The sequence below is a fragment of the Phascolarctos cinereus genome, unplaced genomic scaffold, assembly GCF_003287225.1.
Source record: "Phascolarctos cinereus isolate Bilbo 61053 unplaced genomic scaffold, phaCin_HiC Scaffold_3;HRSCAF=262, whole genome shotgun sequence".
NCBI classification, from domain to species: Eukaryota; Metazoa; Chordata; class Mammalia; order Diprotodontia; family Phascolarctidae; genus Phascolarctos; species Phascolarctos cinereus.
In genome coordinates, this window is record NW_027555736.1 from 72199328 (window position 1) to 72225882 (window position 26555).

The 26555-nt window shown below is 42.3% G+C and overlaps 1 protein-coding gene across 1 annotated transcript in view; it reads right to left on the reverse strand.

Moving 5' to 3' along the window:
• The window catches only part of CNNM1 (cyclin and CBS domain divalent metal cation transport mediator 1), a 69890-nt gene extending 44312 nt beyond the window's left edge, over positions 1–25578 (reverse strand). Inside the window, 6 exon segments of the mRNA XM_078150931.1 lie at positions 118–287; positions 1232–1372; positions 7019–7162; positions 23828–24455; positions 24457–25044; positions 25046–25578. Of these exon segments, the coding sequence (XP_078007057.1) occupies positions 118–287; positions 1232–1372; positions 7019–7162; positions 23828–24455; positions 24457–25044; positions 25046–25414 (2040 nt within the window). The 5' untranslated portion in view covers positions 25415–25578.
• Positions 25579–26555: the final 977 nt, after the last annotated feature.

Genomic DNA, 26555 nt, shown 5'->3' on the forward strand with positions numbered 1-26555 from the left:
TTAAATTCTGCCCTATGTAAGGCACAATCATTGCTGCTGAGCCTGAAGGGCTCCCCTCATTCACTGATTACTCTATAGGAATGGGGGGGGCCTCCTTTGCGTTCTTGGTCTACTCACCTGCAAAAGGAGCACAAAATAGTCCACAGGACGGTTGCGTTGGTAAAGATAGTGCTCGGGTGCTTTCTTGTTCTTTTCATCAAATTTCAGCTCTTGGATCACGTTGGGATGTTTCAGGAGCCGAAGCAGGATCTTCTCCGAAAGGTACAGAGACTTAAAGGGTTCCACTTCTGGAAGAAAGGAAGCTGGGCTGAATTCAGCATGAGTGGGGCAGAGACATCCCATTTGGCCCAGCACTGATCCCAGGAGTCAGGGCTAACAGTTTCAGCACTATTGGGTATGGACTGCACAACAAGCCCGTACAACCACAGTCCTGTTTCTTTGGTTCTTGACAGGCCAGCCACAGGAGCACTGGACCCTAAACTAATATGTATGTGCAGATCTTCCTAGACATTCACTTTGTGGTATATGACAAGCTGGAAATATGGGTCCCTAGGTTATGACCACAGAAGAAATAGGCCACCTTAGCAAAAAAAAAAAAAGATGAGTGTCACTATCAAAAGACCTCCTGGAACTCATCTGTTAGTGTAGAATCAGGAAGACCTCAATTCAAATCCGGCCTCAAGCATTTACTATCTGTGTGACCCTAGCCAAGTCAGTTAACCTCACTCAGCCTTAGTTTCCTCATCTGTAAAATGGGGATAATAATAAACCCCACCTTCCAAGTTTGTTGTAAGGATAAAATTAGGTAATATTTGTAAAACGCTTTGCAAACCTTGTAAATTATAGCCATTATTATCATCATCATCATCATCAATTATTATTACTAGCTAGGTGTACAGCTGTGTTATTCCAAATTCTGTGGAAGAGCTGCAAGTATTCTCAGCACCTTTTAAATTTGATGCCCCTGGACAAAGTTCCAGCCACCCCACCCTAGTTATGCTTTCAGTAGTTTCTGTTCCAGCAGCTACCCATGGCATTTTGACTCAAGTCTAGCAGCTCTAATCACCAAACTACACTACCCCTTGTGTGACTGGCCAAGGAGCATAATGAATGAGCACACATTATTATTAGAATTGGCAGCCCCTTTCTGCTAATTACTGTGGCTCATCCCAAAGCAGCCTTTGATGTGGAGAACTCAGAGGGACCTGGCACTCCAGAGAGACAGACATACCTGTGGCCATAAATCGATGTGTTGCCAACAGAAGCTGTGGAGATATCTTCACTTTCATTTCAGAGTCTGAAAGCTTGAAAAGGGAGAAATCATGTCTCTTCCTCTCCCGATGAGGGACCTGCTGCTTTTTCCGATTGTCTGCTAAAGAACCACAAGGAGACAAAGGATGGGTATACCAGCATACAGGGCAAACTACAGCTATCTCACCAACAGGTGCAGTCCTTGAGAAGTTGCATACAAACCTCTTGCAATGGAAAATAGACAAATGAAATTACTCTACCATATTTAGGCGCAGTGGGAAAAGCACAGAAGTAGGAGGTAGAGGGCCTTAGTTGAATCTTGCCTCTGGCACTTTATAGCTATATGAGCCTAGGCAAGTCACATCATCTCTGGGCTTCAGGCTCCTCATCTATAAAATAAGGAAGTTCAACCACATGTCTATAAGATCCTTTGTAGCTCTAAACCTCTTATTTCTTTGGGTACAAAATGGGATAAAAGATGGGAAAGGAACCCAAAGCCTATGTGATTTCTTATAACAGGTTCACCATCAGGTACAAGGAGGTCAACTTTAGAAACTAGTTACTTCCCATCTCCTAAAAAGATCTTTCAGTCATACCCTATATGGTATTTTGTGAGCTTCCCTTAACTCAGAGGAAAAGGTATCAGGCCTAGCTGAGGCTCACCCACTATAGATGATGCGGATTTGAGGAGCAGATATCTCCCAACAATCCTCTGCTACAGCTGTTTTCTAGACCCTCCTCTGATTCTGGTGTCCTCAGCCTTGGTTCCTTGACCTTTGCCAAACAAATGCTTTTGACCTGAACCTTTCAGTACACTGCCCTGGGATTCCCTTTTTACATCAAATGGATTGAATCCTTGCCAAGACCCTGGCTTGGAAAGGGGGAATATAGTAAGTTGAATCAGTCTGGGGTACCCCACACTCATATTTCCCTCTATGTCACTATTGTGGGTTAACTTCCTGTCCAGACCATGACTTGAACTTGAGCTTCCTATGACTGACCCTTACTTTTGATTTTAGAGGTTGATACCCCCAATACTGCTATCAGGGCCATCTTCTCCCAGACTGTGCACTTGTAATAAATGCTTCAACGACAACAACTACTACCACTACTACCACTACTACTTCTTCTTCTTCTTCTTCTTCTTCTTCTTCTTCTTCTTCTTCTTCTTCTTCTTCTTCTTCTTCTTCTTCCTCCTCCTCCTCCTCCTCCTCCTCTCCTCTCCTCCTCCTCCTCCTCCTCCTCCTCCTCCTCCTCTCTCCTCCTCCTCTCCTCCTCCCTCCTTCTTCTTCTTCTTCTTCTTCTTCTTCTTCTTCTTCTTCTTCTTCTTCTCCTCCTCCTCCTCCTCCTCCTCTTCCTCCTCCTCCTCCTCCTCCTCTTCCTCCTCTTTCTTTTTCCATCACCCTGGTTCTTTTCCTAAAATACAAGTCTAAAGGCAAGTTGATAGCAGAGCTGAGATTGGAGAAACCAATACCTAGATAGGTTCCTCCCTCCTGGGAAGGAAATTCACAACTCAGGGTCTATTATACCTCCATCCCTGCCTTTATATACACCAGATGGAAAGCCAGACAGTAGAACACAGGCTCTACCATAACAGGGTAGCCTTCACTTAGGTAGCTGCCTAAAGTACAACTCAAGAGAGCAAGGTATGGATATACTGTGAGAGCCTTTTTTCTACTACTTTGTATAAGTACACATATTTTTAGTTCTGGAAAACTCTGCTCTCTATGGCACGTAGAGATTGTTTAAAAAATAGTAATGGTAAGTTGCACCTTTTTCAGGGAAGGTTTCTAGTCTCAGGTGAGAAAAGTGGGCCTGGGGTAACAATTTCAAGCCTCACATTCAAATGCCTCATCCTAGCTCTGGCCATAAAGGGTCATTCTATAAATCTGAGGGTAGGGGGTGGGGGGGTGCCTCACCTTGCCGCTTAGAATCCAGAGAACATTAGAGGACAATCTCAGGGCACTGGTTCTAATAAGACTCTAGCAGAAAAAAAGCCAATTTCATTAATGCTGTCTTGGTCCCCTTGCTTTTCCCTGAATATTGCTTCCCTGCAGAAATTCCTACCCCAACAGAATTCAACATTAAGAATGGAGAGAAGCCAGTCATGATGTAGATGGCCTTTGAATTCTGGCACCACCACCACCTGCTAGGAGCCCCAAACCTGCCATTGTGTAATTAGATCACTGGAAGTTAGAGGGGCAGCTCAGTGGTGCAGGATAGAGCACTGGCCTAGAGTCAGGAAGACCTGAGTTCAAATCAGGCTCAGATACTTAGTGGTTGTGTGACCCTGGGCAAGTCAGTTAATTTCTTTTTGCTTCAGTTTCCTGATCTGTAAAATGAGGATAATAACAGCACCTGCCTCCCAGGGCTGTTGTCAGGATCAAATGAGATATCTGTAAAGTATTCAGCACAGTGCCTGGCACATAGTAAGTGCTATATAAATGTTAGCTCTTGTTAACTATTATTATTACTTAGAGTCCCTGTAGTCAGCCTAGACTAAGGGTTCTAAATCTATTTTGTGTCATGGACCCCCTTTGGCAATATTTAGCAAAACCTTTGGCAACCTTCTCAGGATAAGGTTTTTTTATAATTTAAAAAATTTTTAAATTTATTTATTTTCAGTTTTCAACATTCAGTTCCATAAGCTTTTGAGTTTTAAATTTTCTCCACCTCCCTCCCTTCCCTCTTTTCCAAGACAGCATGCAATCTGATATAGGCTCTACACATACATTCTTATTAAACATGTTTTCACATTAGTCATGTTGTAAAGAAGAATCAGAATGAATGGAAGGAACCATGAGAAAGAAGAAACAAAACAAAACAAAACAAAAAAAAGAGAGCAAATAGCATGCTTCCATCTGCATTCACAGTCCACGGTTTTTTCTCTGGACGTGGATAACATTTTCCATTATGAGTCTTCTGGAGTTGTCTTAGATCCTTGTATTGCTGAGAAGAGCTGTCTATCAAAATCAGCCATCACACAGAGTGGCTGTTACTGTGTCCAATGTTCTCCTGGTTCTGCTCACTTAACTCAGCATCAGTTCATATAAATCCTCCCAGGTTTTTCTGAAGTCTGCCTGCTCATCATTTCTTATAGCATAATAGTATTCCATTACATCCATAAACCACAACTTGTTCAACTCCTCCCCAATTGATGGACATCCCCTCAATTTCCAATTCTTGGCCACCACAAAAAGAGCTGCTGTAAATATTTTTGTACATATAGGTCTTTTCCCCATTTTTATGATCTTTTTGAAGTACAGTCCTAGAAGTGGTATTGCTGGGTCAATCAGAATAAGGTTTTTAAATGTACAAAATAAAACAGAGATTACAAAGGAAACCAATTTTTTTTTACCATTAGAAAATGGCATAATTACACAACCAGAGAATGTAGAAGACTCTCTACCTGAAATCATACTGAAATACAGCTTTCAAAATAGTTTTTAAAAAGTTTACAGCCCCCAGGTTAAGAACCCATAACCTAGACCTTGAACCAGTGGCAGATTAAAATGGACTCCTCTGCTCCTCCCAACAATACTACATTTTTTCCCCTAGCTGATTCTCCTTCTACATACACTGTGTCCTTGGGAAACAACTTCAGGTTGTTTTGAAGTTAAAAATAAAACCTAAGCTTGTGGGTTCCCAGAAGAAGCCACTTCCCCTATCACTCCTAAAGCCTCAGAATCTTACAACAATCTAGCCACAATTAGAGGTGGTTGAGGGCATTTGTCAATATCAGCAGTAGGAGGCATTACCCAAGGTCATCTATGAATGGGTCACTCCCTCCTAGAAAGGAAATTTACAGCCAAGGGTCTATTCCCCTCCACCCCTGCCTTCACACACCCCAGAGGGGAAAGGAGACAGGAGGACTAAGTCTTTGTCATAACAGTCTAGCCAGGAGCCATCAGAGAATGTAGAAGACCCCCGACCTTGTGACTGGGGGCTTTCATTGGCCACAGATGTGTCATTAGATGTGCTAGGTTGCTCACCATTCTCCTCTGAGGACAGGAAACACAGAAACAAGCTCAACCATCCCCACAATCCATAGAAGCTCGACTAGACAGAGTATTACCTTATGGTTCTCAACAATGCTTGTTCCATACCAGTCATAGGAATACAGACTAAAAGTTGGAAGGAATCTTAGAGATTATTGAGGCCAACTCCATCATTTGACAGATGAAGAAGCTAATACCCAGAAAGGAGGAGTGAATTACCCAAGGTCATACAGATAGCAGAGTCAAGATTTGAACTCAGGTCCTCAGACTCCAAATCCACTCTTTTCCACTGTTTCAAGTTACCTGCTTTGTGAGGAATCCTGCAAGCAAGCCCCAGACCCTGGGTAAGAAACATCCTCACACATCTCTTATCTCGCCACACAGAGCGAAAAGACAAGCACCCATAGGGCTTCCCTGGTGCCCAGCCTTTCCTCACCTTCTTTCATTCGCTCTCTCCTTTCATGCTGGAAGTCACAGGCACCAAAACCAGTGATTCTTCTTCCATGTTCTAACACTTCTAATACCCTGGACAGTTTCAACCTGCTATATTCTCAACTCTTCCAGCAATTAGCTTACATAAATCCAATCCAACAAGCTCTCAACACAGTGCCTGGCACATAGTAGGTGCTTAATCAGTGTTTACTGATTGATGTGTTTGGTGCCTGCTCTGTGTTAGGCACTGTGGTGCAGAATTTTGATCACTTGCTCTGAGATGGTGAGGACTGGAGGACAGAAGTGTAGACTGTTCCTACACATGTAGCGGCACCTGTGTCTCTTCTCCTCATAGCCCTACAGCAGCTTAACATCTAGGCAATGTGGAGCCAGTACTCACACACCAGCAAGGTCTTTACTCAGAACAAGCACTCAAAGGAGGTCTCCACTGGAGCTGTCCCACAGCTGTTCCGGACATCACTGTAGTTCTGAGCAGCTGCATTCAGTGGCATGATGGGAAATGCTTAACAACTGGCTCTTCGGGAAATTTTACAAAATGTACTCACAACAGATTATTAAGTTCAATCTTCATTATTAACATTTTCTTCATCATTTTCCTAAGTTTGAACAATCAACAAAACAAGAAACCAAGTCCTGATCACTGCTGACTTCAAGTCCAGGGCCCTATTCACTAATTCCACGCTGTCCCAATGTCTAAAAAGGGAACTCACTAATCCTCAATATGCCATAGAGGTGATTTACACAATATATTTTACTGATGCTTTTTGTTTTTAGATCACAGTCATTTCTAGAGTAATCCACCCCTTACCCCCTCTCGCCTCCCCCACAACTGAATACTTCCTTAAAACAAACCCTCCTCTTCAAAAACAAACAAACAAACAAACAAACAAATAAATAAATAAATAAAGCAAAACCAAATAATTCAGTGACCATGTCTGACAATGCATACAGCATTCTGCCTCCAAGGTCCTTCATCTCTCTGATGAAAGAAGGGAGGTATATTTTGTTATATATCATCTAGGACCAATTACTCAAAGCTTGGTTTCCTTTTAGTATTCTTTTCATTTACTTTATTGGTAGTCATTGAGTATATTGTTCAAAGGTGATTATTATTATATTACATTAACGACACCTCAGAGGAAGATTCAAATTGGGCCAGGATCTGCTTCAGAAACATGGCCAATATAGCCATGTGGACATTGTCCAAAGTTGAAGAAATAATCCAGGCTGACACTTTTTTCAAATTGACTCCCTTTTCACGGAGGTTCCAAAGGGACTAATAGAAAATCGAGATAAAAGCAACATTCAGCACTTACTATACAGGTCAGTTTCATCCAGAATCTCTGATTTGATGATCTCCTCTATGATATCCTCTAGAGTAACGATGCCCATCACCTCGTAAAAGGGATCTCCTTCTCCCTCATTATTCACCCTCTGGACGATGGCTAGATGAGATTTTCCTGTTGAGGCAAAGAAATTCAAAATGGAGGCACATCGATTTAAGGCTCCAGGAGAGTTGCTTAAATCATCCTGCTGTCAAGAAGTAGCATACAGTTTGTACTTTGGTCAGCTGCTCACCAGGCTTTTATTTTTTGTTTTTATTAAGTGCCTACCATGGGCCAGCCACAGGGCTAAACTCTGGGGACTCAAAGAAAGACAAAAACCAGTCCCTGACCCCAAGGAGCTCATTTACATTACAAACATTTACAGATTATCCTTCTTCACCCCCCACTCCAGGACAAGTCTCTAGTAATAAAGTGAAGCAATTATGTAAAACTAACAATACAATAACCTCATCTGAAAATGCATGCAACATTTCACTTCTGTAGCTGCAAAAAACAAAACAAAACAAAAACAAAAAACAAACAAAAACCAAATGATCCTATGCTTTGGTGCTCATTGAAGTCCTGATCTGAAATAAATGATCATATGTATTAACCCATTTTGAATCCTCTTTGCCTATCGTAGTTTTCATGGAAGTTATTCTTTCCTATCTTCTTCCACACAGCGTGATGCAATGCAATGAGTGCTAGATTTGCCACCCAACGGCATGGATTTAGGTAGGAGTCAAACCTTTTAAACTCTTGACTCTAGGTCCAACAACCTTTCCAGTTGAAGTTCAGCATTCTTTATACTAAATCTTTTTGCTTCTAAGAAAAGGTCAAAGGGTATGGCCCTGAAGTCAGGAGGACCTCAGTTCAAATCTGACCTCAGACTAAACACTTGATGCTAGCTGTGTGACCCTGGGCAAGTCACTTACCCCCAATTGCCTTAAAAAAATAAATAAATAAAAAGAAAAGGTCAAGAGACCAGTATTCTGTTCATCATGTTTGTAATATCTGGGTTCCCTGAGAACATGACTACAATTAGCTTTGCTTTTCCCTTCCATCTAGACTCATTACCCTTTCAAAAATACAAGTCTAGTGACAGGTATTGGCAACAGTGCTGAACGCAGGGATAGAAGCAGGCAGTGGTTTATGGTGCAAAACTTGGTGGAAACTTATTTTTTTAATATTGATTTTTTAAAATAAACACACAATTTTTAATGCTAAAAAAGTTTCATGTCAGAAACAATAAGGAAAAAATTAAGGCATGAATTGAGAGCTCTAAAAGAAGATATGCTATGACTTTTGATGCCAGCATCTCTGTACCTACATTATTCTTTATGGTATAGTAGAAAGAGCACTGGATCTCTGGGTTCGAATGCTAGCTCTGCCACTTGCTGTCTGAGGGATCTCAGGGAAGTCAGTGAACCTCTCTGGAGCCTCAGTTTCTTCATCTATGAAATGGGATGATTGGGCTAGACACATTCTAAGGTTCCCTTCCAGCTCTGAATCAGTGGTCTCCTTTATCTCCTTTACTAGACTTTAAGCTTTAAAGAAACAGTAACTATGATTCCTTTGCATCCCTAGATTCTAACATAGGCCCTTGCACATAGTAGGTGTTCAGTAAATGTCTCATGAACTGAAACATTCTGTCAAAAAAATCAGAAAGTGATTTTCCTTAGTGATTTTTTTAAAAAAATGTCATACTTCTATGGAGGAGGCAGAAAGGGAGGACGATGGGAAAAGGTGACATTTCATTGGGAGGAATGAATTCTGCATAAAAACCAAAGATTCAAAAATAATAAATCAGTTTATTTAGAACATTAGTCCTGGCTCATGCAGTCTGTTGTACAAAGGTCCAGGGAGTGGGCGAACAGCGTGTAGAGTCACAGGCTACCCCAAATGTAGTGTAAGAGTTCCATCTGGTGGCAATCTCTGGTGATGGCAATGGGGAAATAAATGATGGTCCCCATACATCTGAGTGCTACACTTGGGTCTATGTCGACTGGATTTGGGAAGGTTCTAGGATCATGAACTGTAGCCCTTGGACCCACAATTCCTTCGATCCTTTACTGAAGTTTTAACTAGCTTGCCAGATACATTTTACGGGTATTTAGAAATAGAACATGTTGGTGTCACATGGGTCCTAATTTTGCAAGCGTCTTCATTTTCCTTTGGGTAGATGCTTTAAAACACAAATTATTGATTCTCCTATCTATAACATTTGTATCTTCATCTTTAATGGCAATAATGGGGGAAGTGGCTTGAATCCTGACTGTGCCCTTTTCTCTCTCCTTTCTTGGGATGGTCTGAGAAATTAGCTCTTGAAGCAGAAAGATTTATAGGTATGGAGGGGAACAGTGGTTCTTCTAGCTGTGTGGAAACCAGCAGAATTTCAAAAAAACTTCTCCAAGAATATAACTGCATTGATTTCAGCTTCCCCCACATAATGACTGAGAGTATCCCCGGAAAAGAGGGCTGCTCTTTAAATAATTTAGAACCACATAAAGCTGGGGCAGTGGCCCAAGAATCACTTTTTTCATTTCAGCAAGATCTTTTTAGTTAACAATGTATCTATAATTAAAGCTACCTTTGGCATAGGACCATGAAATGGAAAGCACCATGATTTTATGATTGTAAGCCTATTTAGACTTCCCTATACCTAATTTTTCCTGAGACAGGCTATCTGTGCTCTAGATAGGTCCCTTCCTCTACATGGCACCCCCTCCTTTTTCTGGAACCTCCTTGGCTCAGAAACTTCCATGATGAAAACTTTTATCTCCCATGTACCTGGCTAGATATGAGAGGTGGGGAACCAAAGATTTTCACCTGAATTAAACCCTAGATTCCTCTATATCTCTGAACTGTTCCTCCAGAACAGGCAGCCCCTGACATGGAATGATAATACACTGGACAGTCCCATCATTAAACCCAAGACGGATGCCAATCCTCTAGTGATATCCATGTTGTAGCCATTCTCTGTTCCTTGTCCATCCTTTGGACATATCAGATGTTTCCATGGTTTGGGGATGAGTACTACCCCTAATGCCTTTCCCTCATTGTCCTGGCCTCCATTTACAAGTTTCCAATCTTTGGTATCTACTGTTAAGTCACATATCCCTTCCTAAATGTGCCATATAAAAGCCTATTGTTCTGCATTGAATGGCTGGCCTAATTCTACAATGCAATTTAATTAGACAAGCATTTATTAAGTACCCATTATGTGCCAGGCACTGTGATGGGTGCTAGGAACACAAAGAAAAAAAAAAACTCAGCCCCTGACAGTCAAGGACTTTAAAATCTACTACTGACTCCTAAGCCTAAAATACTCTGTGCTGGGTCCTCTTCTCTTTTCTCTTTATAATTTCTCTCTTAAAACGCTCTCATCAGTTCCCATTCCTTCAATTTTCTTCTCTGCACACAATTGCCATATGTGTCTATCTAATCTCTCTGCTAAACTTCAGTCCTAGCAGGGTCTGTCTTTAAGTCCCAGGATAATAGCTACTTCATAGAAATGGTGTACTCCCAGGAAACTCCAAGGATCTGGTTTTGATTGAGGGGCGAGTCAAGAGTTAGCTAGTCTTTGCCAGTCATTTCTTATTTTGGCTCCAATGGTTCATTTAAAATGCTCTCTAGACACATCCTCAGACCATTGTGACAAAAGGCTCTTCTCTGGCACCAGAGAATTTCAAGTGAGTTAAGAGAGTGACTTTCTTTCACTGCTTTGGAGGAGCTGAATGAGACATTGTCACTCTGACCCAGAATCCAATGTGAAAACTGGCCACAGTATTATACTAGTCTCTCTTGTACATTTAAATGGTCTTCCTGTTTATTTTTCTTTTTACTGTGTTGTGCTGATAGATGTACCTATTATTCATTCATCTGATACAAGATGGGGTGGGCAAATCCCTGAGCTAAGGATGCTGGGAACAGTCATGCCTCTGTTAGAAACAAGAAACATCCAATGGGAAGGCCCACCCCACCTCAATAAATCCTCTTACCCCTGGAGAAAAAAACCAGGCCCTGTTAGGTATCAATTCTGCTCAATTCTAGCAACTGTGTTGTTTCTGCACTCTGTTGCTCTGTGAATTCCAGGACCAAAGCTTATGGGGATTCAGGCTTCAAGGTTTGTGGTTCTAAAGATGAAGGAGTCTCACAGAATCCGTAGCTAACCTTCAATATCAGCCCAAGAGCCACTTGCACATAAAGCCTTTCCTGATGCCCTCACTCCAAATAGGTTTGTATTTATTTATATGTGTGCCTACTTCCCTAACAGAATGCGAGCTTCTTGAGGGTAGGGACTTTCTTCATATTCCCAATACCCAGCACATAGTAGATTGTTGTTGTTAATTCAGTCATATCCAATTCTTCCTGACCCCATTTGAGGCTTTCTTGGCAAAGATACTGGAGTGGTTTGCCATTTCCTTCTCCAGCTCATTTGACAGATGAGGAAACTGAGGCAAACAGGATTAATCAATTTGCCCAGGGTCCCACAGCTAAGTGTCTGAGGCCACATTTGAATTCAGGTCTTCCTGACTCCAAGCCTGGCACGCTAACCACTATGCCATCTAGCTGTCCAACTCATGGAAGGTACTTGTTATAAATACTACTGTGTGACCTACAAATCAATTAACAAGACTAATTCATTAAATACAAACTTAAATTGCTTGGCTAGAGTCTCAGGAGTCCGGAAGACTGCCTGAGAGATTCAAGGCCCAGCGCTGTACCTATTTATGGTTTCCCGTAATGGAGGGAGACTAAAGAATGTCCCACGTCACAAAATGCATCTTTGAGCACAGTGGCCATGGGCTCACAAACTGTCAGCAATGAGAAGGGTTCTTGGGGATCATTTAGTTCAATGCTTTCATTTCGCAGATGAGGAAATCAAGGTCAACAGAAGTGATGTGTTCTCTTTAAAGTCACACAGACAGTTGACTGGAGAGCTGAATCTATTTCTCCTGACTCCTACTTGAAAGTTCTTCCCACTCTCCATCTTGCCCCCTCACTATAATCTAAGCCAATTAAAATCACCATTCAGATTCAATTAGTTTTTCCTTTTAAAAACTCTTTTCTTGTTGAATGAGGTCTTCTGTTGAGACAGTGAAGAGAACACTGGGTCTGTAGTTCAAGGACTTGGTCTTGGGTTCTAATTTCAGCTTAACTGCCTTCTTTCAGTGTGCCCTTAAGCAAATCACTTCTCTAAGATAAATTCCCTCATTTGTAAAAATGAGAGGATTAGACTGAGTCAGAGGTTCTTCACCTGGGGTCTATAAGCTTGTTTTGAAAAAAAAATAGTAACAATATTTCAATATGATTTGTTTCTTTTTGAGGAAGCTAGGTGGGGCAGATCAATAGAATTGGGCCTCAGATACTTACTATGTTGAGCAAATCACTTAACTTCTATTTGCCTCACTTTCCTCAGCTGCAAAATGGAGATAATAATAGCACTAACCTTACAGGGTTGTTGTGAGAATGAAATGAGATAATATTTATAAAAATGCACAGCACATTGCCTGGCACACAGTAGGTGCTATATAAATGTTTATTCTCTTCTCTGATCACTTTCCACTTTTATATTATGTATTTTATTTTATGCAATTAAAATATTTTGAATAGGATTTGTAGACTTCACCAGACTGACATAAAATGACAAAAAAGGGTTAATTTTCTAACTAACCCCTGAATTAGTAATCTCTAAAGTTCTTTCAAGCTCTAAAACTATAGGTCTATGACCCTGAAATTCAGAAAGAGATGTAGACTTCATCTATTTTTAAAAAGAAATGTTACCAGTAGGCATCCCTTCTCTTATCTGTTCAATTAATAACCTCTAACATATAGTAGTTTAAGATTCACATAGTACTTTATATACAGTATCTTATTTGATTCTCACAATAACCCTGTAAGGCATAGATGCTGTTATAATTCCCATTTTATGGATAAGGAAACTGAGACTGATGGAAGTTAAGTGACTTGCCCAAATAGCCACATAGCTGTTAAGTTTCTGAGGCAGGATTCAAATTTCTTTTAGTCTTTCTGACTCCAAATCTGGTACTCTAGCCACTGAGTCATACAGGTATCCACTGGTACTCTCTATTATCGACCTAGAACTGTGTGCATAGTTCCTTCCTATACAGTATCTTAACAAAAAGAACACTGGACTTGGCCTTAGAAGATCTGGATTCAAGGGCAACTAACTATGGACTATTAATATGTGACCCTGAACAAGAAATGTCACCTCAGTATTCTTATCTGTGATATAAATGTATGAATGATATTATACATATATATATATTATATATATATATATACACACACACACACACACACACACACACACACACATATATTTTGCTAAGCATTTACTGTGTATTACCAGGGATGGGGAACCTGTGGCCTTGAGGCCATATGGTAGCCCTCTAGGTCCTCATATGTGGCCCTTTGACTGAATCCAAGATTTGTTCTGTGAAGTTTGGTTTCAGTCTAGGTGTGACCTAGAGGGCTACATGTGGTCTTGAGGCTGCAGGCTCCCCACCCCTGTTCACTAAGCACTATGCTAAGCGTATAATTACAAATAGAAAAAGTGAGAGTCCCTGCTCTCAAGGAGCTCTAACATGAGAGGGTTAGACTTATATGGTCTCTCAGGTCTCTTACATCTTGTGACTTTGGAGCTCTGTCTAAAATTAGCTGATCATAGAATATCAGAGTCCAACCTCTTTACTTTACAGAGACAAAAAATGAGGTTCAAATGTATTACCACCTCTTCCCCCATTGGTGCTTTCTTCTTTATTTTTAAAATAGCTTGTGTGTGTGTGTGTGTGTGTGTGTGTGTGTGTCTGTACACATGTGTGTTGGAGCAGGGAATGAAATGGTTAACCTCTAAGGGCACTTCTAGGTTTCTTCTCTCTGCTGTTACTCTCATATTCTAGCCATGAATTTGTCTTATCACACTTTTAAACTTTAAAGTTTAATCAGTCACGTCATGACTTACCTTCTAATTCCTTTTTCTTCAAAGTTTTTAATTAGCCTTCTTGCTCTACATTCTTATTATAGTACAACTAATTATTGATTATCTATGTTAATTCTTCTACTATATATTACAGCACAGAGAACAATTAACTCACCAAAATAGCTAATTTTGAATAGAGAGAAGAGAACTAATTTGCTTCTGATATTAACCATAAATAACTAGATTAGAAGGGATATTGAAAGTTCATCTACTGTTAATTTCAATTACATGAAATTGAAAAGTTTTTACATGAACAAAATCAATGCAACTAGAATAATAAGGAAATTACTGATGGTAGAAAATCTTTGCACCCCATGTCTATGTTAAGGATCTCATTTATATATACACACATATAAACACACATACATATATACATATATGATAAAAATTTCTATATGAATATAAGGATTTCATCTATATACTATTTTATATATGCATGTGGATGAGATCCTTATTCTAGATATGTGATGCAAAGATTATATATAATACACCTATACCTTATATTTAATATATATGGAATTAACATAAATACAAAATACCAAGAACCATCTTCAATAGTTAAGTAGTCAAAGGATATGAACAAACACTTCTCAAAAAAAGAATTATGGCTATTAACCAGTGTATCCGGAATGGAGCTGATCAGTGGACCCCTGATCCACTGAGTTCTCAACTCACTTTATGAAATTAGAAAAGGTAATGGGCAGGTAATAGGAACAAGAAAGTACAAAGTTTGGTACCTTCTAGATTTTCAGTTGTTGCATTTTTAAGATGCAAGGGGCAGGCAAGAGAGGTAATAAATGCAAGGGTGCAAGGTATTCTGGGTTGCCCCCTCAACCTGCACTTGCCCCTTAAAAGCTGCAAAGTCACTCAGAATCTGAAAAGGGAAAAATGTTATACTTCTGTCACGGGGCAGACTATTCTGCCAACTATGCCAAATGTAAGGAGGAAGATCTGTTTGCCCTAATTATGCCAGTTGTAGGGTGGCATATCCTCTGAGAGAATACTGAGATACCAAAGAAAGAGGGGCTCATACTGACTTGGTTATTAATGGGTTTTATTAGGGTTAATTAGGTTAATTGGGGGAGTTTATTCACAAAAGGCCAGTTGTCCTCTTGCTCTCCTGGCAGCAGCAGGACAAAGTGACATCATGGATCTCCGCACCAACTGTAGGCCAGGTCAGCTATTATATAGAAACAGAACAAAGAAGGCATAGTGCCAAGATGGCCCAGGGTCACATGCAAGTTTCCCTATGGTATAGCTGGAGCTTCTTTTGCTATTTACATTTACTAAAGTAGTTTCATTTTTCTGTGGAGTCATAGCTCATGTTCTCACTCTGGCCTAACCCTGTACAGCTTCTGTTATTTGTACCTCACATCCTGTAATTTCAAGTGAGTTGGGAAGGACTCAATTATTCAGGGATTCCCCAATCAACTCTTCACTATAAAACTATATGAAAGATTGCTGCAGGTCACTAATAATACCAGAAATGCATAACAAAACAAATGCAGAAAGACAGGTACATTAATACATTGTGGGTGGAACTCGGAATTGACACAACCATTCTGGAAAATAATTTGCAGTATGCTAAGAAGTTTACTCAAATGGCCTTCGATCCAGAAATCTTACTATTAGGCACATACCCTAATGAAGTAAGAGACAGAAAGGTCCCAAATGCACTAAATTATTCATAACAGTACTTTCTGTGGCAGCAAAGAAGTATGAACAAAGTAGGTGCTCACCAATTGGGGAATGGCTGAATAAACTGTAGTACATGAACGTAATGCAGTATTATCACCTTGTAAGAAATTATGACTATAAAGAATTCAGAAAAGCATGGGAAGATATATGAACTGATTTAGAGTGAATAAACAGGGCAGCTAGGTGGCACAGTGGGTAGTGTGCTGGACCTGGAATCAGGAGGACTCATCTTCCTGAATTCAAATCTCTCCTTAGACACTTATTAGCTGTGTGACCTGAGGCAAGTCATGTAACCCTGTTTGCTTCAATTTCCTCATCTATAAAATGAGCTGGAGAAGGAAATGGAAAACCACTCCAGTATCTTTGCCAAGAAAACCCCAAACAGCATCATGAAGAGTCAGATACAACTGAACTAAAAACGTATCATTTTTATGATGTCTCAGCCTACAGAAAGTTCATGTTGCACTCAGACAACTGGCATCAAAGTAAACTATTGTGAAGGATTTACCACTTAGGAAACAGAACATCAGAGCTACTAAATCCGTTATTTTACACATGGAGGAAAAGCATGTGAGCTAATCTGTGACTTTCCCTGCAAGGAGAGGCAGTGTTTGGCCCTGCAGCCTCTTCTTCCATTGGTGGTTCTGGAACCTCCATTTTGAGGAAAGTGCCCAGGCCTGCCATGTTTACTCCATTTCTCTCTGGGCTCCACTCTTGACTCTTTGCCCATACATGTGCCTTCCCCCTCCCCTTTTCTGTGTTGTCTTCCCCATTAGAATGTGCTACAGATGGAAAAAAAAAAGAATGTAAGCTCCTTGAGGACAGGGACTATCTTCCTTTTTTATACAAGTCTTGGTACATTAAGATTTTGGGGACACCCTGTATTTATATTCCCAGGAATACAGTACCAGGCACATTGTAAGTACTTGATAAATGCTTGTAGCCTTGGCTAGACTTGTAAAATAAGAGGGCTGGCCTTTGAGGAGCCTTCCAGCTCTAAGTCTACAATCCCGGCATCTGTGGGCAGGATTCAAACCTAGATCTTCCAACATCAAGTCCAGCCTTCTGTCCTGTACATCACAGTCCCTCCCCAAGTAATAGGTGAGAGAGGGGTTACTCTGAGTAGATCAGGGGTACAATGGTACTTGTATCTTGCTATTGCAACAGCAATGCTGTGTTACAGCCTCTTACATCTTGGTAAAGTTCTATGAACTCTCCAACTGCATTGGAATAGCAGGTAAATTGTGTGTGTGTGTGTGTGTGTGTGTGTGTATGTGTGAGACAGAGAGAGAGACAGAGAGACAGAGAGATACACAGAGAGAGACAGAGTGAAAAGAGAGAGAAAGAGACAGAGAGAGACCAGAGAGAGAGATGGGACTGTATATCCAGTTTAAAGAATTACTCTGCCTTGCCCTGTAGAAGGAAAAGAAAGATACAAATGTTATCCTGATAATCCTCTAACAGTCTGTCTTAAAGAATAAAAACACACCCATCCCTTTCTACTCTTGTTAGGTTGTACTTTTTAGTCATTTCCCTCCTTCATGTGTTCATCATCTGAAGGAGAGTTCTTAAGTCACTACACAAAAGCAGAAAACCCCTCTAACCCTACCATCAAGGAAACCATGGTTACCAGCATTACCAAGACTTGAAAAAATTATTATGACTCATTGGAGAGAAGTATAACTAGCTCTAACCATCAATGTCTCTGGGCAGGGCTATAAAGCATTCCCCAGCAATGTCCCACTTGTCCAGGCAGGGTCACTCACAGCCCCAAATTGAGAAGTAGGGGACAGATCTCTGAGCACACACAAACAGTTGTCAAAAGCCGCCAGTAGCAGCAGCCTGCCCTTAAGCTCTACCACCAAATCTACACTTACATACAATATTGAACAGGCTTATTTGTCTGATTTCCTAGCCCACAGCTAATTGGAAGCAGCAAGATTCAAGTGAGGTGGGGAGTGGTAGACAGGCAGACCCCCAGGCAGCAGCAAGAAGTGTCAGCTTTTAGGCTGATAGGCAGAAAGACTTAATAGGAGATGAAGAACTGGGCTGCACTATGGTGCAGCATAGGAATGGATATCCAAAATGATGACCCCTAGTTATCAGGAAAAGAGTAATTATATTCCCCATCCTCTGTCCAAGAAGTCAGAGATGTGTATAATCTGTTTTGGCAAGATTTCCTTGTCACACAGTGAATATAAACAAAGTTTGGTCCTTGAAGAGGCAAATTTTAGTCATCTAGAAAATACATTATAGTAGAATACCTTATCTCACTTTATTTCTCAAGATGTTGGATAAAGAAGGTATTAGAAAAATTGCTTTGGCATTTTCAACAGAGCTCACTTCCTGCTACCTTTATGCTTCTGCCAGAGGGAAAAGAATAGAAAATATTGGAGTTCTGGTGGTGGAGTGGGGAGGGCGATTTTGGAGGGGGTATTACTCGAATAATTGCTATACTGAATGGTCTTAGTCACAGAACACAAGAAGTCATCTAATCTAACCTCCAATTTTACAAATCAGTAAACTGAGGCCCAGAGAGGGGAAATGACTTCCAGGGAAAGGGTTATTTGCTCCAATCCAGTCCTATCTCTCAAGCATTTATTAAGTGCCTTCTGAATGCAAGGCAATCCGCTACGTGATTTGGGAAACAAAGACAAAATAGAAACACCATCCTGCCCTCAAGGAGTTTATATTCTACTTGGGGGAGATTATAAACAGTAGAACAAAAAAGTAAGAAGATAACCTGGTTAAATGTACAAATCTGCAAAACTGCATCTTATGGCCAGGCTAGCTTGAGGACAGTTACTTGACACTGTTTTTAAATGTTACTCTTTCTACAAAAAGATGGCATTAATATCATAGGATTCTAAACCAACAGTCCCTTAGGGATCATCTAATCCAATTCCTTTATTTTACAGAGGAAAAAAATGAGGACCAGAGAGATTAAGTGCTTAAGATTATCCATTATTCTTCCATACCAGCATCCAAAAGGCCTTTGACCTCATAACATATTACTCTGAATGCAGTGGATAAAATGTCTCATTACATTTAAGCCTAGCCAAAAGTCTGAGAAAGTCTGACTTTGCACAGAGTAGGTGCATTATAGATGTTTGTTGGACAAATGAATGAATGACAAAGTGATCTCAGTGTTCCATTCTTAGCTCTAAATTTGTCTCTGCATCTAAGACTCAGTTCCTCTACTGTCCTTACAGAATTCTTTTTCTCCTGAAAGTGCCAAACCACTGAAGGCAGAAGTAATTTCCAAAAATTACATACCATGCCTAAGTAGAGGCACATGGAAGATGCTAGGCCTTGATAATCTCAATGTACTTTTTCCCCTAATACTTTAAAAATTTCGTTTGATTCTGTGCAACAGCCCATGATGCAAGGATTGAGGATGACTAATTAGATTTCCTGGAGAAACACAGGATATGCCTCCCATTACAATAAAGACTGATCAAGAGTGCTGCCTCTATGGCTAAGAATTGGAAATTGAAGCGATGCCCATCAATTGAGGAATGGCTGAACAAGCTGTGGAATATGATTATTATGGAATATAATTGTGCTATAAGAAATGACAAGCAGAATGATTTCAGAAAAACCAGGAAAGATATACATGAATTGATACAAAGTAAAGTGAGCAGAACCAGAAGAACATTGTACACAGTAACAGCAACATTGTACAATGAAGAACTGGGAATGACTTGACTATTCTCAACAAAATGATGCAAGACAATTCCAAAGGACTCATGATGAAAAATGCTGTCTGCCTCCAAATACTATCCTCTAGAGAAAGAACTGATGTTGTCTGAATACAGACTGAAGCTTGCTTTCTTTTTCTTTCTTTCTTTCTTTCTTTCTTTCTTTCTTTCTTTCTTTCTTTCTTTCTTTCTTTCTTTCTTTCTTTCTTTCTTTCTTTTTCTTCCTTCCTTCTTTCTTTCTTTCTTTTTCTTTCTTTCTTTCTTTCTTTCTTTCTTTCTTTCTTTCTCAAGTTTTCTTGCACAAAATGACTAACTTGGAAATGTTTTACATGATTGCACATATATAACCTATATCAGATTGCTTACCATCTGGGGGGAGGAAAGAGGAGGGGAAGGAGGGAGGAATAGAATTTGGTACTCAAAACTTAAAGAAAAGAATGTTAAAATTGCTTTTACATGTAATTAGAGGGAAATAAAATATTATTAAAATGTTTTCTATTAAAAAGAAAAAAGAATTCTACGTACATATGTTCCTATCAAGGTCAGCCTCACTGGACCACAAAGATATCCAGCAAAGGATTAGAGTGCTCCCATTTGTAGATACAGTAAGGATCTTTGGCATTTGATTTTCCCTACTCCTAAATCCTTCCATGATCAACTCTTCATGTTACAGAATCAGAAAATCTTATAGAGTTAGAAGGGACTGTGGATGTCTTCTTTTTAGGGCAGGTCTTCTTAAATTGGGTTCCATGAACTAAAAAGATTATGATGTAGCTGTATTTCAATAAAATTGGCTTCCATTGTAATCCTGGATCTATATTTATGCATTTGGAAACATGATTCTGAGAAGTGCTTTGTCAGCTCCACAAAAAAAGGTTAAGAACCATGAATCTAGAGTAACCCTCCGCTCACTTAGTACTTAAAAGGGACTGGGATGTAGAAGATACAGAGGAAAGAATACTGGACTTGGTATCAGGAGATCTGGGTTTGAAGCCAACTGAAATACAGGGATGGAAAAACCTTGTGAGCAAGACACACCTTCTCAAGGACTTCCAGATCCTCATCTGTAAAATGGGGATAAGCATGAAACTCCTCTACAATATCTAAATTATTTTGTTGAAATGAATTTTTGTGAATATTATCACATGGCTAGAAGTCACTCAGAAGGAGGTATCTAGCAGAGGTCTATGCTATTTAGCAATTTTATTGATGACTTAGGGCAGCTAGGTGGTAGAGTGGATAGAGCACTGGGCCTAGAATAAGGAAGACATCTTCCTGAATTCAAATCTGGCCTCAGACAGTTACTAGCTGTGTGACCCTAGGCAAATCACTCAACCCTGTTTGCCTCAGTTCCTCACCTGTAAAAAATGAGCTGGAGAAGGAAATGGCCTATCACTTCAAAATCTTTGCCAAGAAAACCCCAAATGGGGTCATGAACAGTTGGACATGACTAAAAGACTGAACAACTGATGACTTGGATGAAGGCAGAGATGGTATACTGATCAGATTTGCAGATGGCACAGTGCTTGGAAGACTAGCTAACATGCTGGATGATAAAGTTAGAATCCACAAAAGAGTTCAACAGTTTAGAACATTGGCCTGAGTCTGATAATATGAAATTCAAGTATGGATAAATGTAACTTCTTACACTTGGGTTCAAAAAATCAACCGTACAGATTCAAAATGGGAAAAACAAGACTAGGGGGTAGTTTAAAAAAAAGATCTAAGGGTTTGAATGAACTGGAAGCTCAACATAGGTCAACAGGTCTTCGGGTCTAGGATAATCAAGAAACTCTAACGTGATCCTGGGCTGCTTTAAAAGAGGCGCAGTGACCACACTGGGGAGATGACTGTACTCTTCACCACATCTGAAGCACCATGTTCAGTTCTGCATGCCTCATTCTACAAAGATCAGAATTTAGAAGAGGGCAATAGTCATGGTGAGTGGCCCTAAGATCATACCACAGGAGAACTGTCTGAAGGAACTAGGGGAGAGGGCTGTTAGCCTGGAGAAAAGAAGGCTTGGGGGCCTTTGATCAGTGCTTCCAAGTATCTGAAAGGCTGTCATATAGAAAGAGGAAATGCCATATAGAAAGACCCAGGGAGCAGAACCAGGGAAGGACAAAGAAGAAGGTACAAAGAAGAGTCTGGTGTATGGAAAAACTCCTTAACCATTAAAACTATCCAAATTGTAATGAGCTGCCTCAGGAAGCTCCCAGCTCTTCCTTGTCAGAAGTCTTCAAGCAAAGGCTAGATGGCCAAGCATTGAGTATGTTGCAGAGGTATTCTTGTTCAGGTATTGGTTAGACTTAGATGTTGCTGACATCCCTTCTCACTATGAAATTCTATGTGTAGAAATCCTAGGCTACAAGTCCTGAAAATGAAGCATCTTTTGCTGTTCAGTTGCCTTAGACTGTTTTCTGACTTTCTGTGATCTTGCTTGCAGTTTTCTTGGAAAAGATACTGGAATGGTGAGGCATACAGGGTGAAGTGACTTGCCCAGGGTCACAAAGCTAGTAAGTGTCTGAGGCAGGATTTGAACTCAAGAAAATGAATCTTTCTGACTCCATGACTGGCACTCTATCCACTGCACCATCTAGCTGCCCAAAAGCATCTTAGCAGTGAATTATCAAAGAAAAGACAGCTTAGAACTCAACCAAACAGGTCTCCCATGGGGTGTTTGGGTAGGATTTTATTTAGATGGTCAAGACATTTGAAGTGGGAAGAAGTGAGAAAACTGAAGGGCAACCACAAAAGGAGAGCAGGAGAGCATGACTCAGCCCTCCTACCCCCACCCACACTGTAACCAGCATATAACCTGAAAAACAGTGACTGAGCTGGGGACCAGAGTCAGAGAACTGTGCTTTTATATTATATTCACTTGATACAGTAACCCATTGTTACCAGAACAAAGTCCCATTACTAAAGTCCAGCTAAAGGACAGAGCAATTACTCTACTATAAAGAAGACTTCTTTGGAAGAGTATTCACTGTGATTTGAATCTATACTGCCTGTCACTGGATTTCTTCACTGCCAATAGACTGCTAACAGAAGTTGCCTTTGGATGCCTTTCTGGATTTGGTTAAGGCAATCTGTCATGGGGATTTCACTAAGGTCTATTCACAAGGCCAAGAGAAGAGATATGAAACTCAGGATAAATAATACCTGTACTATCTAGCTGACTAGATCATTGTGAGAACTAACTGGGATGATGTATGTAATAGTGCTCTGTGAAAAGAACTGCAGAAATGCCTCAGTTTCCTCACTTCAGCAACTCTTCATTTCCCACCAGCTCTACTCCTTGGACTAGACGTCATCAAGCCCCTGAGCTGGTTACTTCCCCCCTCCCCTCCCTTTTCAACTTCTTTTTGTGTATTGTTTTCCTCTCTTAGATTGTAAGCTCCCGGAGGGTAAGGTCTATCTTTCTTTTTCTCATTTTTATCTCCAGTGCTTAGCATAGTTGGTAGGCAACTTAATAAATGTTTATTTGCTGAATAACTGACCTGTAGTATGGGAATAAAAATACCATCTTGATTTACCTCACACGGTTGTTGTAAGGTCCAGATGGGATAATTTATGTAGATTGCTTTGCACACTTTAAAGCACTATATAAATATCAATGGTTATTGTTACTGCTATAATTATATAGTTATTGTTGTTATCATCATGATCAGTCCATAGCTACACTGCTGTTGCCCCAGGCAACTAATTCTTTCCTGGCTCTTCTGAAATGCCCAATTCTCTTCTTCTTGAAGCTCTAAAGCAGCCTTTGACAATAAGGCAGACAGAAATTTATTCTCAACATAATTAAGCTCAGGCAGTAAGGACAGGTGTGGGAGGAATCTGAGTGAAGAGTATTCCTTATGTAATACAAGGAAAGAGACTATGTTAGGCTTTGGAAGATAGGAGGATGCAAGGCAAGGAGGGAACAGCAGAAAGGGCTTGGGATTTGAAGTGAGAGAATTTGGGATCAAATCCCAGCTCTACTATTTTGTGCAGAGTGTGACTTTGGGGAAATTACAGCCTCTCTGGGCCTCACTTTCCTTACCTGTAAAATGAAGGATCTGGGTCCTTTGATCTCTAAGGTCTCTTCCAGTACTAAATCTATGATGTTAAACACTGGAAGATGCGAAGATGAGGGACGATCTCAAACTTAGATACAAGGGGAACCAGAGAGGCCCATTCAGCTTGATGGAGCAGTATTAAGAGAACACAGTGGAACCATGAGGTTGGGGGGAAGGGGCAAAAGTTTGGAAGGGGCTAGAAGATGCTCTGTTGGACAGACTGAAGGGAATGTACTTGGGGAAGCAGCGAACCCATACAGCCCTAGGACAGGCGACCTTTTGGGCCCAGGGAGACAATGCTAGAGATCAGGGGATGGGGGGGGATTCTCACCCTTCTTAAACTCCTCCAGCACCATGTCCAGCCGAGTGTCATTGAAGACGCAGTGAAGGGGCCGGTTGTAGAAGCGAGTGACAGTAAGGAGTGGGGTACAGTCGTCAGGGTCTACAAAAGCCAAGTCCTTAACAAATAGGATGTCCACGATGTTGTGCCTCTGGTCGCCTTCATACACTGGGATGCGCGTGTAGCCGCTTCGCAGGATCTCGGAGACGGTGGAGAAATCTAGCACGGCATCCGAGCGGAGCATGAAACAGTCCCCCAGAGGGGTCAGCACCTCCTCCACCACCTTGGTCCGCAGCTCCAGGGCGCCCTGGATCATGTTCAACTCTTCCTTGACCAAATCGTTGTAAGGGTCTGCGGCCCTCAGCGTCTCCAGTAGTTTCTCTCGGGTGTAGAAGGTGCTGATCTCCTGGCGCAGTGCCCAGTCCAGCAAGCGGCCGAGCGGATAGCACACCGGGAAGGCAACAGCCATTAAGAGCCGGGTCAGGCAGACACTGTGGGAAGCGATGGCCAGCCCGTGACGGGAACACACGGAGTACGGGCAGATCTCGGCGCCCAGAAACACTGCGCCGGTGCACAGCAGCGTGGGCAGCCAGGGAAAGTGACTTCCCCCCGCCCCAGTCTTCTTCCCCTTCATCCCCGACACTCGGAGGCAGCGAGGTGCACAGCCAGCCAGCCAGGGCTGCGTTGGCTCCGGCCTGCCCCAGTAGCAGGGTGCACAGCAGATGCGTCCCGCGGCCCCGCACCGCCTGCACCCGGCGCGCCTGCTCCTGCTCAGCCGCCGAGCCGCTGTTCCTCAGCACCCGTAACTCCACCGGGTCCAGAGAGAGTAGGCTCAGGCGCAGGCCGCTGAAGAGGGCCGACAAGGCAAGCAGCAGGACTGCCCCTAAAGCCCGCAGCCAGACCGGGGGCAGCAGCTCCCCGCCCGGGCCATACAGCCTCGGCCTGACTCGCAGCAGAAAGCCGCCAGCCGCGCCGTGGTGGTGCCAAGCGCGCCCGTCCCAGGCGCACAACGAAAAGAGCTTCCCGCGGCCTCCTGAGCTGGCCCCCTCCGCCTCCCCCTTGCGCAGCTCTCGCACCCGCACCTCGACCAGAGCCGAGCCTGCTGCGCCGCCCGGCCGCAGCGGACCCAGGACCTCCACGTCCGATGCCCAGCCGCTCTGCTCGCGGCACCTCTGAGGCCCCGGGGGTCGGCTCGGGAGGGCGCTGGGGGGCCACGACACCACTTCCGGGGGGCTCTTCGATAAACACGAGCCTCGGGGCCCAGTCGCTGGTGTCATTCTCCCCCGAGAAGCGGGTCGGGGCAGGGAGCAGCGCCGCGCTCGTCGCTGCGCCCGGCTGAAAATAGACCCGCAATAGAAAACTGGTCCCCTCGGCAGCGCGCAGGGTGCCCCCCTCCAGGGAGACGCGGCCTCCCGCGGTGTCCTCGGGCCTCAGCCCCAGCAGCCAAGCGGCTGAGGCCGGAGGTTGAGGGGACAGGGAGAAAAACAACAAGAACACTGCACCCCGGCTGCAGCAGCACCGAAGACTGGCACCAGCCACCACTGCCGCCGCCGCCGCCGCCGCCGCCGCCGCCGCCATCCTGCACCCGGCCCGGGCGCACGTGATACTGCAGTGAGGGGAGCACCGACCGGGAGGAGGAGCCGGGAGCTGGGAACCCGGCCCCAAACGGGTCACCACGTGTGCGCTTCTCTGGTAGGAGGCGGTGGTGGCCTCCTCCCCGACCCCCCTCCCCCGGGGCGATGCCCAAGTCCACCTGGCACAGCTTCAAGGGTGGTCTCTGCACTGCTTGTGGGCGCCGATCTCCGTGGACCAAGTAGGGGCCACCCCAAAAGCGAAAGGTAGTTGAATGTGCAACCTAGTGTAAAGAGTGTGTGTGTGTGTGTGTGTGTGTGTGTGTGTGTGTGTGTGTGTGTGTGTGTGTGTGTTAGAATTGTCTGAGGTATTTGTTCAGCCCCTGGCCTCTCTGAAAACAACTAGACCAAGTGAAGTGACCAGTCAGGCAAACTTGTTCATTCCAACTTGTTCATTCCTTCTGATAACGGCCTGAAATAACTAAACTGGCCCTTTATCCCTCCTGCTGCTTTCACCGTCAGCTCAGCCAAGTGCATCCTACAGCTTTCTTTTGGCAAATTAAATTGTTTTGCATTTTGCCTCGTTTGAGATCAACCCATCAGCCGCATTCCTTCCCATATTTGCAAGAGATTCTGGGAATAATAATTCGCATTTTGGGTGCAAACTGTGGTACTTGGGCTAGACTCTTCAAATAGTCTTTCACGTTCATTGTTTAAAATTACTTGAAGAGTATGACCTTGCTTTTCCTACATAAATAGAAATGCATACTAATCAGCTGTCTTATCTGTTAGTTTCTCTCCTTTTTATCACTTTTCCCATCAGTAGTGAAAACTGATTCTCCTCACCTTTGTAACTAGATGGAAGTCAGGTATCTGGCTTCAATTCTCTCTCACCAGAGAGAAGCGAACATTAAAAAAATAATTTATTGAAATCTTTTGTTCTTACCTTTTGTTTCTGAATATAACCTTCCTTCATCCTCTACTTCAAAAATAAAGAGGGGAGGGGAGAGCAATTCATTAAAATTAAGCAACAATTTCCATACTGGGCTCTGTGTGGGGAACTTGACAGCCTTAAAACAGAGGGGAGCCAGGTCCCAAACACAACTCCTGCACGTTTTGGATAGGAGGCAGAAGGCAGGCCAAATCTG